The 13,603-nt window shown below is 34.7% G+C and overlaps 7 protein-coding genes and 1 non-coding gene across 8 annotated transcripts; 4 read left to right on the plus strand and 4 right to left on the minus strand.

Moving 5' to 3' along the window:
* Positions 1 to 35: 35 nt before the first annotated feature.
* NAEGRDRAFT_3715 (uncharacterized protein) lies at positions 36 to 749 on the minus strand (the record flags this gene model as incomplete). Its single annotated transcript, XM_002676085.1, has 1 exon — positions 36 to 749. A coding segment is annotated over one exon (714 nt), but the record flags the coding sequence as incomplete, so codon positions are not given.
* Positions 750 to 1,155: 406 nt separating this feature from the next.
* NAEGRDRAFT_34462 (uncharacterized protein) lies at positions 1,156 to 4,911 on the plus strand (the record flags this gene model as incomplete). The annotated part of the gene is made up of 5 exons (XM_002676009.1): positions 1,156 to 1,600; positions 1,659 to 2,240; positions 2,288 to 2,529; positions 2,911 to 3,502; positions 3,575 to 4,911. 5 exons carry the CDS (start codon positions 1,156 to 1,158, stop codon positions 4,909 to 4,911), a joined length of 3,198 nt encoding a protein of 1,065 aa, XP_002676055.1.
* A 3-nt stretch (positions 4,912 to 4,914) lies between these two features.
* Positions 4,915 to 6,320, minus strand: AM4 (uncharacterized protein; the record flags this gene model as incomplete). Its single annotated transcript, XM_002676086.1, has 2 exons — positions 4,915 to 6,179; positions 6,308 to 6,320. The coding sequence occupies 2 exons, from the start codon at positions 6,318 to 6,320 to the stop codon at positions 4,996 to 4,998; spliced, it is 1,197 nt and encodes a 398-aa protein (XP_002676132.1). The 3' UTR covers positions 4,915 to 4,995.
* A 521-nt stretch (positions 6,321 to 6,841) lies between these two features.
* Positions 6,842 to 7,372, minus strand: NAEGRDRAFT_68752 (uncharacterized protein; the record flags this gene model as incomplete). The annotated part of the gene is made up of 1 exon (XM_002676087.1): positions 6,842 to 7,372. One exon carries the CDS (start codon positions 7,370 to 7,372, stop codon positions 6,842 to 6,844), a length of 531 nt encoding a protein of 176 aa, XP_002676133.1.
* Positions 7,373 to 7,744: 372 nt separating this feature from the next.
* On the plus strand, positions 7,745 to 7,816 carry NAEGRDRAFT_t374. Its single transcript has one exon. It is a non-coding gene; the product is annotated as a tRNA-Thr (tRNA).
* Positions 7,817 to 8,406: 590 nt separating this feature from the next.
* Positions 8,407 to 10,291, minus strand: NAEGRDRAFT_68753 (uncharacterized protein; the record flags this gene model as incomplete). The annotated part of the gene is made up of 3 exons (XM_002676088.1): positions 8,407 to 9,450; positions 9,520 to 9,763; positions 10,209 to 10,291. The coding sequence occupies 3 exons, from the start codon at positions 10,289 to 10,291 to the stop codon at positions 8,407 to 8,409; spliced, it is 1,371 nt and encodes a 456-aa protein (XP_002676134.1).
* Positions 10,292 to 10,808: 517 nt separating this feature from the next.
* NAEGRDRAFT_80110 (rho family small GTPase) lies at positions 10,809 to 12,100 on the plus strand (the record flags this gene model as incomplete). The annotated part of the gene is made up of 2 exons (XM_002676010.1): positions 10,809 to 11,346; positions 11,436 to 12,100. 2 exons carry the CDS (start codon positions 10,809 to 10,811, stop codon positions 12,098 to 12,100), a joined length of 1,203 nt encoding a protein of 400 aa, XP_002676056.1.
* A 628-nt stretch (positions 12,101 to 12,728) lies between these two features.
* Positions 12,729 to 13,562, plus strand: NAEGRDRAFT_34385 (uncharacterized protein; the record flags this gene model as incomplete). Its single annotated transcript, XM_002676011.1, has 1 exon — positions 12,729 to 13,562. The coding sequence occupies one exon, from the start codon at positions 12,729 to 12,731 to the stop codon at positions 13,560 to 13,562; it is 834 nt and encodes a 277-aa protein (XP_002676057.1).
* Between the last annotated feature and the right edge of the window lie 41 nt (positions 13,563 to 13,603).

A 13,603-nucleotide genomic window follows, 5' to 3' on the forward strand; every position in this document is an offset into this window, starting at 1 on the left:
TGAATTAATAATGAAAGATAATAAATAATTTATTTGATTTTTCTGAAAACTGCCAAATGCTTGTTCAGTTTTTGTTCACTAGTTCTTTGACCATCTTCACTAGAGTTCATAATGAATGGAATGATTGGATCCTTATCCAATTCTTCTTGAGAGACACGTTCAAAGTATCCTTGTGGAACAATTTCGTCTTCAAAACTAGAGGCCATCCATTCACCTAATTCTTGAACATCTGTAATTGTATAAATCAAACCTCCTTTTTCTAACAAGTATGAATATTCAGGAATGAGACATGGACTGACAATTCTTCTTCTGTGGTTCTTTTTCTTAAAGTGTGGATCTGGGAACATGAAGAAAATCTTTTTCAATTGACCTTTTTTAAAGTAATTTGGAAGGAATTTCATAGCATTGGATCTCATTGCCCAAACGTTATGGAAATCATGTCCAGATTCCAACTTTGGTGTATCTTGTTGTGTTTCTTTGAGTGCTTTTCCTTCACGGAGAGATAAAATTCTTTGTTGTGTAAATTCTGCAACCTTCTTTCTAATTTCAACTCCGAGAATGTAGGTTTGTGGAAGAACTGGAGCAATTGATGTAATTAATCCACCATATGCACAACCCACATCAAGAATTTCCACTTTTTCTGTTTCAATATTCATCATTGGATACATTTCCTGCCAATTTACATCACTAGGCTTCTTAGGATAATCAAAAAAGTCATCACTCAATGGATTACAGTGGGCTCGGACTCTAACAGGGAATCTAGTCCATTGATTATTTTCTTTACCGGCAGTCTTTTTCTTTTCCTTGTAAGTTTGTGTTCCAGGGAAGTTAGCATCACCTGTTGTTTGTTGTTCTTCAACTTCCTCTTGTGGCACGATGGCTTCACCTTCGTTGGTTCGTTTCATTTTTTTCTTGTTGTTTTTTTTTGAATTTATTTTCTTTTTCTATTAAAATTTGTTTCGTGTGGTTTGTCTTCCAACTGGTAATTGCATTCACAAGACATTGAGTTTCAACTTTCATGTAAAGTTCTTGTTGTTGTATCATTTTATAAGTTAAATTGGTTCATTGTATGCGAGAGTCCTTGGATGGCCTTTGCTCAGAGAGGGAATATCTTGACGCTTTAAAATATTTCCCACCAAAAAACTACAAAAAAAAATGCAAAAGCAAGAGCCTTCGCCAACGACGGCTCCAACAAACAACCACACCGGAAAGACTTATTCCAGCTCGATCGATGATTATCATGTTTTGGAATTAATTGGTGAAGGATCATTTGGAAAAGTCTTTAAGGGAAGAAGAAAATATACAAGTCAAATTGTCGCTATGAAATTTATCCCAAAGAAGGGAAAAAACGAGAAGGAGTTATACAACCTCAGACAAGAAATTAACATTTTAAAGAAGCTTAACCATGAAAATATAATTTTATTATTGGATTCGTTTGAAACTAAAGAGGAATTTTGCGTAGTGATGGAATTTGCTCAAGGAGAGTTATTTGAAATTCTTGAGGATGATGAACGTCTTCCGGAAGATGTTGTTGGCAAGATTGCTAAACAACTCGTAAGAGCTTTACACTATCTTCACTCTAACAGAATTATCCACAGAGGTATGTAATAATATAATTGAAGATTATATCTTATCCCATCATCTCTGTACAACAATAGATATGAAACCACAAAATATTTTGATAGGATCAGATGGTGCCATTAAATTGTGTGATTTTGGTTTTGCCAGAGTCATGTCTTGCAATACCATGGTTCTTACTTCTATCAAGGGTACACCTTTGTATATGGCTCCAGAATTGGTCCAAGAACAACCATACAACCACACAGCCGATCTGTGGTCACTTGGTGTTATTCTGTACGAGTTGGTTGTTGGTAAACCTCCATTCTTTACTAACAACTTCTTTTCTCTTATTCAATTCATTGTGAAGGATCCTGTAAAATATCCACCTTATATCAGTCCTCCAATGAAGAGTTTCCTTAGAGGATTATTGAATAAGGCACCAAAACAAAGATTGGACTGGCCAAAATTGCTTGAACATCCATTCGTTAGGGAAACAAAAGAAGAAAAGGAACAAAGAGAAAAACTGTTATTGGATAATATTGGTAGAAAGAGACTTGAAATGTTCGAGAAAATTGTTGCCCTTAATCAAAAGCAAGATTCAAATACAAAGAAACCAAAGCAACCATCCAAGACTCCTAGCCAAACAAGAGTGAAGAAAAAGGTTGAACCAAAGAGAGATAGTAAGTTTTTAAGATTTTTTTGGAATACTAATACTATTGATCAACAGTACCTTTGTCTGAGATTGAAACAGCAATTGCAAAGGATGAAAATGGACCAAAGTCAGTAATGAAGAATGTGGAATATTTGGATAAATTGGCTAATCTTATTAAGGTTACTCAAACAGCTTACAAAACAAAATCAACAAAGACTGTCCAAACATCTCTTAAAATATTATCAAAAGCATTGGAAAAGTGTGAGGAAGAGGATTCTGATAACTTGGTGGATGCTGGAATTGTCAGTAGCTTATTGGTATTTTTGAAGGAATTTGCAGGAGCTAAATTTGACACCAAACCTATAGTACTCGATGCGTTAGTATCCTTACATTTTGCTCTTCCTTACGGAATTGAAGTTCTTAATTCCACTATAACTGACTACTTTTCAGTCATACCAAGTCTGATCGATTACAGATATGACACCACACTTGCCGTTCAAATATATACAATGAAATGCTTGAAGGAATTGGGTCTGAAAGTAAGCTCGTCCCCACTTCAAACACAACCAGCTTTTGATTCTCTAAAAGATCCACTCATTTATGAATCATTGGCCTCATGTTTAGATTACAAAGTTATCAAGACTGAGAAGAAGTTTGTTACACATCTTTCCACCACAAGTGCAAAGGCATTGGCTGAGTTAATGCACCCAACTGATGGAGATGTTTTCCAATTCCCTTGTGTCTTCCAATCAGAAAGTTCCTCATCTACAGAAAATATTGACTGCAACCAAGATATCAACATAAGAACAGCTATTGCTAAGGCTCTAGCCAAGCAAAATATAGTGAGCAGTCTGAGTGATCTTGTAAATTCACCTGATTACAACAGTAGAATTGGAATTTTGAAGGTACTATTCCAGTCTTGTAGATTTTTGCCAGAGTTTGCTAGACAAGTAGCTCTCGATTCTCCTCTTGTTTCTTCAATAATGTCCTTAGTCAAGGATTCAACAGATATGAAGGTAATTTACGAAACTGAGCTCTCTTGTCTCTTGCTGGCAACTATCTTCAAAGAAACACCAAAAATAATTCCTCAATTTGGTCGAGATATTGACACAGTCATTAATACCAGTGTATCTATCATCAATACTGCTCTAGATGAAAGATATAAATGCTTTGCAATTCTCCTTTTGGCCAGACTTTCTTCCAATCCAGACTCTAAGAAGAGAGTTATTAGCGAATTAATGACGCCTGTGGGAATGTCGAAATTGAACGATGTTCTGACTAAGGATGTAAGTTAATATTTTTTTTATATTTTTCTTATTTTATTTCAGTTCTCAGTTTATCAATGGCACGAAATTAAAAGAGTGGAAGGTTCTGGATTTGGTTTCCCTGATATTGGTTTACTGGATGGTGTTGTGTACTTGTTTAATCAAGTGTCTGACATTTGGGCTTCATCATTCAATAATTTGCTTTCCAAGACTGGTGTTTGGAGATCTCTGACTGAAAGATTGAAATCAAGCGATATTGAAATGTCTCCAGATGCTGCCTTGGCAAGTATTAAATTAATGTATGATATTGCCTCGGCTAATCCTGACACCATTCCAACCCTTGTGGGTGATATGAGTATTGTTAGAACTGTTATTCAATGTTTGAAAAAGAATATTGTGACTGCATTTTCACACTGGCCTGCTTCAAGAAGTGGTGGTTCATCCTTTGTAAACATCTTTATCAACTCCTCAGTGAGCCTTCTTCACTTGTTATATAATCAAGCCACTCTTCAAGAAAAGGAAAATGAAAAATTGTTAGCTGAACTAATTAAGGTAACACACAAGGAAGAATTAGTCAAGTATTGTATTGGAAATTTGGAATTTACTACAATGGAAAACTTTGGCTCATCCCTTAACTTCCTAGCTAGTATGGTTATTACATCACCTTTTTTCACCAAACAATTCATCAAGTTTGGTGGTCTTCAACCAGAGTTTTTACAACAAATACTTAACACTTCGAATCCATCAACAGTTCTTATGGATGGACTTTCCATTCTCAGTCAAATTGCTAGAACCAGCAAGGATTATTACAAGCAAATTCATCAAGCCAATATCTACACAAACATCAAAGATCTTCTTAAGCATAAGGAGAATGATGTCAGAGCGAAGGTTTGCAATTTGATAGGTAATATGTGCCGTCACTCTGCGTTCTTCTATGAAGCTTTGAATCAATATGGACTTATTCCAGATCTGATTCAAAGATGCAGAGATAATGATGCAAACACAAGAAAGTTTGCCTGCTTTGCTATTGGTAATGCTTGTTTCCACAATAATAACTTGTACAAAACCCTCACTCCTTCCATTCCTCCACTAATTGATTTACTGTCTGAGAATTCAGATGAAAAAACAAGAGCAAACGCTGCTGGTGCTCTGGGTAATCTGGTAAGAAATTCAAACGAGCTTGTAAAAGACTTGTTGAAGAATGGAGCCATAGAAGCCCTTGTTAAAACATTAAGCGATGATAATTCGAGTGCCAAGAAGATTGCTCTATTTTCTCTTGGCAACTTTTGTCAATATGAAGAGTGTTGTATTGTATTGAAACAGCTTAACTTTGAAAAGACCATTACAGAAATCATGGCTAAGAGCCAAGAAGATACTGGTGTTCAAAAATATTGTGCCAGAATCCAAACTAATCTCTCCAAAATAACTATTTAACGTGTTAATAAATAATCTTTACTCTTAGATATCTTTTACATTATTATACAAATAATAATTTTACATAGCTCTGTAACAACAAAATTATTCTTCAATCTTGGCAACACGTGCAGTACCACGTCCAGCTCTCTTTGGCTTGGAGAATTTCAAAGAAGAGTCAGACTTTGGAGGGTGAATATACTTGACGAGGAATTCGTGAGTCAAATCTTCAACATCTGAAATTTCCAAACTAGCTTCAAGCTTCAAAACACCAGATGAGGTAGCAGTTTGAACTACGTGACCCTTACTGGCACTGGCTAACATTCTTTGTTTGACCTTGGATTTAGTTGGGCAACTATAGATGAAAACAGTCTTTCCTGAATTTCCTTGATTTTCTTCATGTTCATATTGGAAGTGGAAGAAAATGTAACGTGGTTCAGAATCAGAAATATTTTCCTTCAATTCTTCAACACTAATAGCATTGTTTCCAGTACGTTCGTTTGAAAGAACAATAATTTCCTTTTCAGTGTCAATCTTCAAAACAACCATCAATGATGTACCCTTTTCTAAATTAGAAAGAGCTCTCTTGGCAGATTCTTCAAATGGGAAAGAAACACCACGTGAAGCTCCACCGCTACTACCGCTATCAGAAGATGATGATGATGTAGGTTGAGTGGTTGGAGACTTTGACTCGGCATCCTTTTCAATTTGGTCAAAAGCTTCCTTTTCTTCCATCAATTTTTGTCTTTCTTGTTCAGTGTATAATTCAATGTCATGAATGTGACGTTGTGATTTGTGAACAAAGGAAAAGTTTTGATATTTCAAATCATCAACACAAACTGTGTGATAATCTCCAGCCCAAATATTAGCACCATAAAGTGAGTTGGAAAAACCAATTTGTGCCTTTAATCCAGCCATAGATGAAGAGTACAACATCTTTTCACGAACCTTTGCTCTCTCTGGAACATACCAAATCAACAACCATTCATAATTTTGATTTTGATCTGAAACTGTTGTATCTAAACGGAAGAAGAAGTAACAAGGAGCCAAAGGTTTCTTTGCAACACTTTCAGACATGGCATTATAATCAGAGGAAATATCAGAGAGTGGATGGGTTTCAACAAGATCCATGATTGGAGGTTCATGATCCAAGAGAATACGTACTTTAATCCATCTGATTTTATCCTGTTCGGTAAAGGCAACACTTGATGAAGATGATGAAAGAACAGAATCAGAGGCTGATTTAGCACGTAAGAAGGCAGATAAAGCTTCGTTTGTAAGTTCAATTCCTATTATTATAAATAATTATTCATTCAACAAAGATGATTAAATCATCACATTTTCATCATCAAATGACGGCAAGAGTTTAGAGTTTCAAAAGAAAGATTTTTTAAAAACTGAAAAAATTTCCACCTACCTGTCTTGGCCATTTTTTTGTTAGAAAAAATCACATTTCGCTCAGCCGAACGTTGTGAAATCGTCATCAACTTGACTTTCAATTTATTGTTGGACAGGTTGTTGGGTAAAGCTTTCAACAGAGCTCATAACATTAAGGCGATTAGAGTTTAAGTTTTCTTTAGCTAGTGGACTTTCGTGATGTTTCTCCTTCAATAAATAGGGTTGAGAAAGTCCTTTTCCTTTCACTTCAACCATTCTCTCTTCAAACTCAAATAAATCATAAACTCTGTAGGTAGATCTGGAAATTTGAATTCTTCCTGGATGACTTGCTTGAATGTAAACCACTCACACAGAAATAAGCATCTCCAATGGTCTTTATCTTGTCAACCAAGTGAATTTCAGTCAACTTGTTAAATCCTTGAACAATTAAATTCAATATTTGAATTCAAAATTTGGACCAGTTCACTTGGTAATGTTGAACTCCGAGCTGTAAATCCAACCATATCACTGAAAATACATTGTTTTTTAACCTTTCCTGTTTCATCCTTAAAAATCACCTCCTCACAACTGCTCCACTTCTACATTGATATAATTTCAAAGATTGTACTATTTTTCCAAAATGTGAAAGAAATCTCTTTCTGATTTTTGCATCATGTTCCATTATTGCATAATTATCACCACCAGATGAAATATCATAAATTCTCCTCTTCAAATAAGGTCCAATAATTTCGAATAATACAACCAAACTCTTTCTTGGATAGAAAATCATCAAGGTTTGATTCGGAGTGTGCACAACCTTTGTAATTGGATCCACAAATTCCTTTCCTCTATTAAAGTACTTCCGCCTGTGACTTGCAATGTTTGACCTCTTGGTATTGAAATATCGGGATTGATTATTGTCATCAATTTGTAAACTGGCAATATAATTGAACATGAGTTTTTGTTGAATAGTTTGATGACCACAACATGTTGCTATCAGACAAGGATCCTCTTTGAAAAGAGATGAGAAGTATGTCCACGGTAGATATTCAAAAATATGACCAATAATTTCCGAAGGGAGCACCTGATTCATTGTTGTGACCATTTTTTTTTGATGCCTTTACAATATCTTTGGACTTGATCAAATTATTTGGAAATAATAATCCTTTTCATCAACCCTTTCCCAAGATAAAAAAATATGCCAAACGCATCAGTCTTGATTTTTGTAATTTGGGATACGGATATTGAAATATTTTACGTAAATGTTTAAGTATTTTGTATATTCTAGCTTGATTTGGAACTAAGAAACAGCAATAAGGTGATTGTCAACCATGGGATGATCCAAATTGTTCAACAGAAGCAATTTGAAGAACCCATTTAGAATTAAGCCTAATGAAACGATAGCCTATAATACTCATAAAGGTACTCCTGATTCTAATATAAAAATTAATTTATTATTTTTACTTTTCATGACAACGGCCGTATAGCTCAGTGGTAGAGCTTCTCTCTCGTAAGGAGAAGGTCGTGGGTTCAAACCCCATTGCGGCCAAATTTGAATTTTAATCTTTTGCTATTCCTCGCTTTGTTTTTTGATATTTTTACTTTATTTTTTCAAATTCTCACATTTACAAGTTTATCTACATGTGGTTCAATTTTCCAATCTTTAATTCAAGAAATGATTGAGAATGAGCTGTTCTAAAGTGGGTACATGATTTTTCGCTTGAATTTCAGGTTAAAAATGAGAAACTACCACAATGCATACATTACAAAAAATGCACAAAACATCAACTGCACATCACACAATTGTGAATGTGTCGTCTTTGCAGAGTGGTTCTTCAGCCACTATTAGAGGATCTGCAACAACATCATCACCCAACACAATAACAATGTTGCAAACTACGAGTTGACATCTTCAATAATATCATTTTTTATGATTGGAAATATCACTAATATCCTGGAAATGAAGTAATTTTATTGTTCAACCAGGTTAATTGGAAAACTAGTAGTACGTGGACAAGTCACTCGAGTTGCGTAGCCTTAATTTTTTCAAATCCAACAAATCAAAAAAATGGCAGTACCAGAGGGAAAACTCTACCACAATTTTACAACTACTTTGTCCCAAATCATCATCACAATTTATTATTTTTCCATAGACAATACTCTTTGAAAACTCAACAAGTTCACCATTCTCTCCTTCATTCCTAAATCAATAACTTCCGATCTTGCATGCTTTTCCATGTGCTCAAAATAATGGCACCCATCGCAAAGCAATTCAAATTCCTTCAATTTTTCTACTTGTTCCTCTTCGGTCATTCCAAGAATTAACTTGTACTCATTAACATTATTGGCTATTTCCCTCTCTTCCTCATCGATATCTTCTGTTGCTTGAGCTCTCTTCTTCACACCATCCCTATTCTTGTGATGCACATGGAATATCTTTCCCAATTCTGAATTAGATTCAAAAGACAAGCCACATTCCTGACATTTTCCTCCCATCAGAGTGATCATCTTTTCATGACAATATTGCCAATTAGAACCACCTTCAACATTCCTTGCATGTTCCAAACCATGACAAGGTCTGCACAATACTTCCAACTTTTCATTCTTCTTGAACCAATCAGCTCCAAGCTTTCTGAATTCGGGAATGAATTTTGTTGTACTCTTAAATGTCTTTGTAAAGTCATCATCTTTATACATGACATGATGAAGAGTGAATGCATTAACCTCATGTAAATGTTCCATTTCAATACGACATCTATTGCACTTGATTGACAAATCATCCCTCTCCAACACTTCTCTTAAAAAAGTATGAATGGCAGCTTGCTTTTTTCTGGAAATGTAAACAGCACATCTGGGACATGTTTCATCATCCTTCAATTTAACAGAACCAAAACAAAAATGGCAGTTGACACCTTCAGCTCTAATCTTGTTAATCCTGTCACTCATTTGAAGTATAGTCTTTTTGGAACATTCCTTGCACTTGTCCCTATTTGTCTTCGAAACAAGTTGGCCGCATCCACACAACCCTTGGTCTCTACGAGTGCATTTTCGTGCTCTTTCCAACTCGTTAGCTCTCTCACGTTGCTCATTGGATTGAGCAATGTGATTACTTAACTTCTTAACAAAATCTCTAAAGCCATTAGAGTATTGAAAAGTTCCATCATGAATAGCATTTTTGAATTTCTACCAAGTTTCTATTCTCTTTTCATTATTCTTGAATTTATCTGGGAAATGATCATACAATTCTTGGACATATGCAAGATAAGCCCTTGCCAATTTCGAACCATATTCATGAGAAATATTGGATGAAGGTCTTGGAGGACACTTGTTGAGTTTAACATTATCCAATATGGGAAGGAATTCTTCCAAGATTGAATTGTTGGGTTGATTTCTCTTCTTGGTTGGTGGAGTTGATTCAATGGTAGAATCCCTTCTCTTCTTACTATCATTACTTGATGAAGGCTTGTTGGAATTATTTGAAGATTGACCAGAGTTGCTAATAATAATACATGATGATTGACTAGTTGATGATGATGAAGCCTTTCTGGTAGACTTTGGTTGAATTGATAACGTGGTTGATGATAACACTTGATTTCCTTTTTAATCTTTTGCTATTTTCTCCACCATTTCGCTAATTTTCCAATCTTTAATTCAAGAAATGATTGAGAACTAGCTGTTCTAATCTTGGTACATGATTTTTCGCTTGAATTTTTGCCTTGAAAAACATCAGATTTTCATAATGTTGTAAATTTACCAATGCCTTGAAAAACATGTTTTCAGTCGTAATTGAGTAAACAATCAGGAGTTTGGCTAATTTTAAAAATGCATGTTGTTATTGTATTGTTATCACCATCAAGTTCTTTCACAATCTCCATTTTTGAGTGACAACACATTCATTTTGATAAGGATGTACGATTTGTTCACATTTCACACAAACAAACCTTCTATTTATGACCAATTTGAAGAAGAAACTCTTTTCAACAAAAATTTTCACGTTAATGAATCTGATTATCAATACATTCATTGTATTTTTGAATTTCACTTGATTGAAATTTTTCAAGGCTTTGAAATTTCAATGGATAGTACGTTTCATAGTTCAGTAAAGATGAACAGCACATGTGTCGGCTGTACTGTCAAGGCTTGGGATGAGAGTATACTAATATCTGGAATCATCTTCTTCATCTTGTCACTCATTGGGATTGTATTCTTTTTGGAACATTCTTTGCACTTGTCCCTATTTGTCTTCGAAACAGGTTGGCCGCATCCACACAACCCTTGTTCTCTACGAGTGCATTTTCTTGCTCTTTCCAATTCATTAGCCCTCTCACGTTGCTCATTGGATTGAGCAATGTGATTACTCAAGTTCTTCACAAATTGATTTTAATAAACTAGTTCCCAATTTTATTCCAAACGTTTTTCTTGTCCATTAAGTTTCTTACTTCACTCTTTTTCAATCAATATGGAATTATTTACAAAATTCTTCAAAAGAGCAAACAAATCAGTCACCTTTCTTTAAATACCTTTCAAAAACATTAAAAAAAATGGAAGTAATCAAATGTGTCGTTCTCGGTGATGGTGCTGTTGGCAAGTCCAATCTCCTCATTTCCTACACTTGTGAAGGTATCTTTCCAGAAGATTACGTTCCCACCGTAATGGACAATTATTGCAAGACCGTACAAGTCTTCCTCCCAGAAGAAAAACCGCACACTCACCACCATCACAACGATACATCGAGCGTGAACAGTTTGAACTCGTCGTCATCGGTTGGCGCCAACCATCAACAACAACAACAACATACAACCAACAATAATATTAATAATACTAATAATAATAATAATAGTAATAATAATAGTGGTGGTAGTAGTAGTAATGAACAGAGTAATTCACCAGCTTTGAATCAGTCAGCCTCATCCACTTCGGAAAAAAAGTTGACCATTGTATCATCACATGCTTTGAATAATTCAAACATTTCAACTGGAGGAGGAGAAGAAAATCAAGTTTTAGAAACAGAGGAAGATCATACCTTGCTAACACCAACTTATATTTCTCTACAATTGTGTGATACATCGGGTCAAGAAGGTTTGTTTTTATTGAATTTCATTGAACTTATTCCAATATTTTTTATTGTTTAAACCTTTCGAATAATTTCATTCACTTTCGAATAATAGAATATGATCGATTACGTTCTGATCTATCTGATTATGCTTCTGCTGATGTATTTTTGTTTTGTTTTTCATTGGATAATCCTCAGTCATTGGAAAATCTTCATTCCAAGTGGTATGATGAAGTGGTCAATTATTTCCAAACTCACAAACACCAAGGAGGAGGTGTCTTATCACTTTTTGGAGCTATATATTCATACTTTGGTTTTGGAGGTGTGACTTCTAGTACCAACACTGATGAAACCAGCAAGGAAGGTCACAACATTACAGACAACTTGCCACCAATCATTTTGGTTGGTACCAAATTGGATAAATTAAAAACAACAACTGTGGAAATAACCGAATCAGCAACAGGTCAAATATTGGAAAAACCAATTTCTACCGATACAAGAAGGAGAAATAATTCCATCTATCACATGTTTGGAAATGTGACCAAGATAAATGAAGCTCCACAATTATTGAAAATTAGAGAACAAGCTCTCCAAGTCAAGAAGGATATGAAGGCAGTTGCCTATGTGGAGGTTAGTTCAAAAACAATGGAAAATATCAATGAAATGTTCGAGGATATTGTCGTTCCAGTTGTTTTGAAGAGAAGAAAAGAAATGGAAAAGAAGAGAAAGGGTACTATATCACCAGGTTCTACAACTGCATCTTCATCATCCAATCAGTAGTTATTTTTCCCATCTAGAAATCCTATATACTTGAACCTGTAAAGATCTTGTACTCTCTAATTGAAAGGGTTGGAGAAGAAACATTCTCTTCAGAGAGAAGATAACATTGTAAATAGTAAAATAATATTAATAATTTCAAATTTTAATTAAAAAAATGCAAAAACAACTGTTAGGAAGAATTCCATGCCATGGAGTTTCCCAATCACTTCGGAGGTTGAATAATAACCATTATCATCTTTGCAAAGGACCATTTAATTACATATCAACTAGACAAGTCAATAATTATTCTACAGTGCTGGGAATAAAATCATTGGAAAAATTTCAATTTGCTCAAGATTTGGATATTTACTTTTCATTCGAGTATGCCAAACAGAGTACACAGATAAAGGAACAAAGTTCAGGAATTCATTTTGTTTTTGATGGAAAAGAGAGTCAAAATTTAATGAATATTTTGAATTTGGGAATGAAAATTCTATCTTCATCAAATGCACAAGAAAAAGTACAACTCACTCAACTTGTGGAATTTCTTCCAACCCTCAGTAATAAACTAACGAGTAGTAGCACTAATACTCACCAAAATATGGATAAATTTATAAAAGAGGAAGAATTTAAAACTAAAATTAAGGAAATGCAAAATGAATATTTCAAATCCTATTCTGGTACAGATTACATTCCTGGAAGACCAGAATTACCAATCCTTCTCGACGATATGAAACGAATTCCAACAACTTACAAACAAGCTGGTGTTAGCTTACCAGTGTTTTTACTTCATAATATGGCACACATTGAATTGAATGCCATTGATCTATGCTGGAATACCATAGTGATGGCTCTGCTGCATCCTATTCGATATAAATCTGAATGGGATATTACAGATAACACTTGTTTGGATTTGTTTGATTTTATTAATGATTTTATTAAGGTTGCCAAAGATGAGGCCAGACACTTTTCTGACCTCTCTCAAAGATTGGTGGAATTATCGAGTTATTATGGAGCTGTCACAAGTCATAAGGCAATTTGGAGTATGGCAAGGGATACTCAATATTCTCTTCTAGAAAGAGTTGTGATTGGAAATATGGTTCTCGAAGGAAGAGGTTTAGATTCTGGGGAAAGACTAATTTCTAAAATGATTGGTTGTGGCGATATGAAATCCTGTGCCATTGTAAAGACAATTTGTCACGAAGAGGAGGATCATGTTAGAATTGGAGTCAAGTGGTTTGATAAGATGGCTCGAATTACACATGCCCTGATGACCTCACAACAAGAAGAAGACAATCTTTCCAAGTTATCATTTGACGATTTTCAAACTGAATTATTCCAACAAATAGTTCTAACTAATTATGGACCACTTCCTTCTCCTTTTAATCATGATTCGAGAAAGGCTGCCAATATGAAAGAATGTTGGTATGAAGATATTGCCAGGCCTAAAATTACCAAAACTACTAAAACTACTAAACATTAAATCCATCCAATTTAAATCCTAATTCCAAACTTGATCTAATA

Source organism: Naegleria gruberi (assembly GCF_000004985.1).
Source record: "Naegleria gruberi genomic scaffold NAEGRscaffold_30, whole genome shotgun sequence".
Classification (NCBI taxonomy): Eukaryota; Heterolobosea; class Eutetramitea; order Acrasida; family Naegleriidae; genus Naegleria; species Naegleria gruberi.